Source organism: Rhagoletis pomonella, unplaced genomic scaffold, assembly GCF_013731165.1.
Source record: "Rhagoletis pomonella isolate Grant_MI unplaced genomic scaffold, Rhpom_1.0 Rhpom_scaffold_00002, whole genome shotgun sequence".
Taxonomy (NCBI): domain Eukaryota; kingdom Metazoa; phylum Arthropoda; class Insecta; order Diptera; family Tephritidae; genus Rhagoletis; species Rhagoletis pomonella.
The window spans coordinates 10,478,350-10,480,572 of NW_023458556.1; the positions used below are offsets into that span (position 1 = coordinate 10,478,350).

A 2,223-nucleotide genomic window follows, 5' to 3' on the forward strand; every position below is an offset into this window, starting at 1 on the left:
TATTTTGCAATTGCAAGAAGAGTTACCTCAACAGCAAACTGATCAAAAACGAAAAACGTAAAGCACTGCGTGACAAGATTTATGGTACAGTAACTACTATAATTGATATAGTTTTTATGTGAGCCTCTTATATTTTTAAGATCCAAACATTAAAATTATACTATGACAGTTTCATCAATGTACGTACATACATATATGGTGCCCCTTCCAGAACAGTTTATCCTACACTTAATGCTAGAATCTTTTTCGAATACAAAACTATATTGCTGCGAAAAAATTCCGTTTTGCAGTACCTCCGTAAAAAAAAAAAATCATTTTTTACACTTTGAGTATTAGTTCTTTATTGAAAAAATTTTTCGATAAAATAAAGGGACCCCTAGTGTTATGTGTACACATTGTATACCGGGCGAAAAAATTATACGTTTCAACAAAGGCCATATAAATTCAAAGTCGTACAAAAATTAGAAAAATTCAACAAAGTTGCACAACGACAATTTTCTAGTTTGAAGTGACTACAAAACACCTTTGATTTATGAATGTTTATTGCTCGGTCAAACACCAAGCACCATTATATTATTTTTTATTATTATTATCACACATTTTCTTTCGCACAAAGCACACTGGCCGGAACTTAATTTTTTTGGTATAAACTCTAAAAAGAAAGTTATCATTTTCAAACTTGGTACGTATGTTCATCATCCCATTAGCAAGTTATGGTAAAACTTTTGGGCCGATCAAATAGCCCGTAGCCCCGCCTTCCCCTTCCCCCATATATAACGTTGCATTTGAACGAAAACCTTGATCAAAACTTTTTTAAAACTTGCTAATCACCACAATTCAATTTGAATTTGCTTGTTAAAACATGTGGCAACCCTACTAAATATAGTTCTGAATAAAGGCTTTCAAACGTATTTCGATCGGTTACATTCATAATCCGGAAATTTAAAATCCAGACATATCAAAATAAAGACAAAATTCAAAAATGCAGAAAAATCAAAACACAGACAAATCAAAATACCGGCAAATCAAAATCCAGACAAATCAAAATACCGACGAATCAAAATACAGACAAATCAAAATACTGACAAATCAAAATACTGACAAATCAAAATACAGACAAATCAAAATACTGACAAATCAAAATACAGACATGAGGGGAAAAAATGTCCGTATACAATTTTTGTAAATCAAAATCGTGTCTGTTAAGTCGTAGTTAGGCTCGCAGAGAGATCTGCGCAAAAATATTGTGGGAAAAATACTGGGGAATACTTTTCTAAAAAAATCCCGAATCCACCCCTAACCTTCTTCATCAAAACAATTTCAGTGTACCGGAATTTATTTAAAAAATTTTAATTAGTAAGTATTTACAAACAATCATTATGAATTTTGATTTGTCTGTATTTTGACTGTCCGCATTTTGAATTTCTGGATTTTGATTGTCTGGATTACGTTATACACCCGTATTTCGATTGATACCAATCTCCTTCAAACACCTCAAAAATAGCTTAAATATTCAAAATAAAGATTTCTTTCGTTTCGACTTTTCAAGGAGGCAACCCTTACGAAAAAACAAAAATGTATTGCACATCTATAGGCCAAGCTCTTAACACCTGACTTTTGAAAATTGAATGAACTGTGCAAGGTGGCAACCCCACAAAAAAGAACTTATTGCACATCCGGGGACCTTATCCTTTCACTTTGCACCTTATTTTTAGTCCCAACTAACTGTAAAGATATTATAATTTTTTAAATGGTGACAGCCCTACTAAAAAGATAATATATTATTCGTCATTTAGAGGCCAATCACCTTCATTTGACACCTCATTTTCTGTAATCCAACGAACGGTGCGGATCTTATAATTTTTTAGACAGATGGCAACCCTATAAAAATTCTCAAGCCTAAAGATAATACCTCTATTAAAAATTCAATCTATAACAGAAACCACATAAATTAACTTAAAAAAAGTCATCAAAATTTTCAAATTTTTAATCAGAAGATTTCAAGTTGCAGGTTTCAAGTTGCTAAAAATGACCGTTGATTTTTTAGAATTTTTCTGTGGAGGGTGTTGCGGATTTTTTGTTATATGGAAGAAAATGCGCAACACTGTCCAGAAAAAAAAATTATATCAAGATATCTTGATAACTTTATAACACCGCCAGAAAAGTTTACCCGATTCGCCAATCCAATTACATTTTGTCTTAAATTAATCAAACTTAAAAAAA

General features: G+C 31.7%; 1 protein-coding gene across 1 annotated transcript in view; it reads left to right on the forward strand.

The window, feature by feature from the left end:
* The window catches only part of LOC118733048 (synembryn), a 2,266-nt gene extending 2,084 nt beyond the window's left edge, over positions 1 to 182 (forward strand). The window contains exon 4 of the mRNA XM_036462222.1: positions 23 to 182. Coding sequence (XP_036318115.1) covers positions 23 to 61 — 39 coding nt within the window. The 3' untranslated portion in view covers positions 62 to 182. The remainder of the gene's footprint in view (positions 1 to 22) is intronic.
* Positions 183 to 2,223: the final 2,041 nt, after the last annotated feature.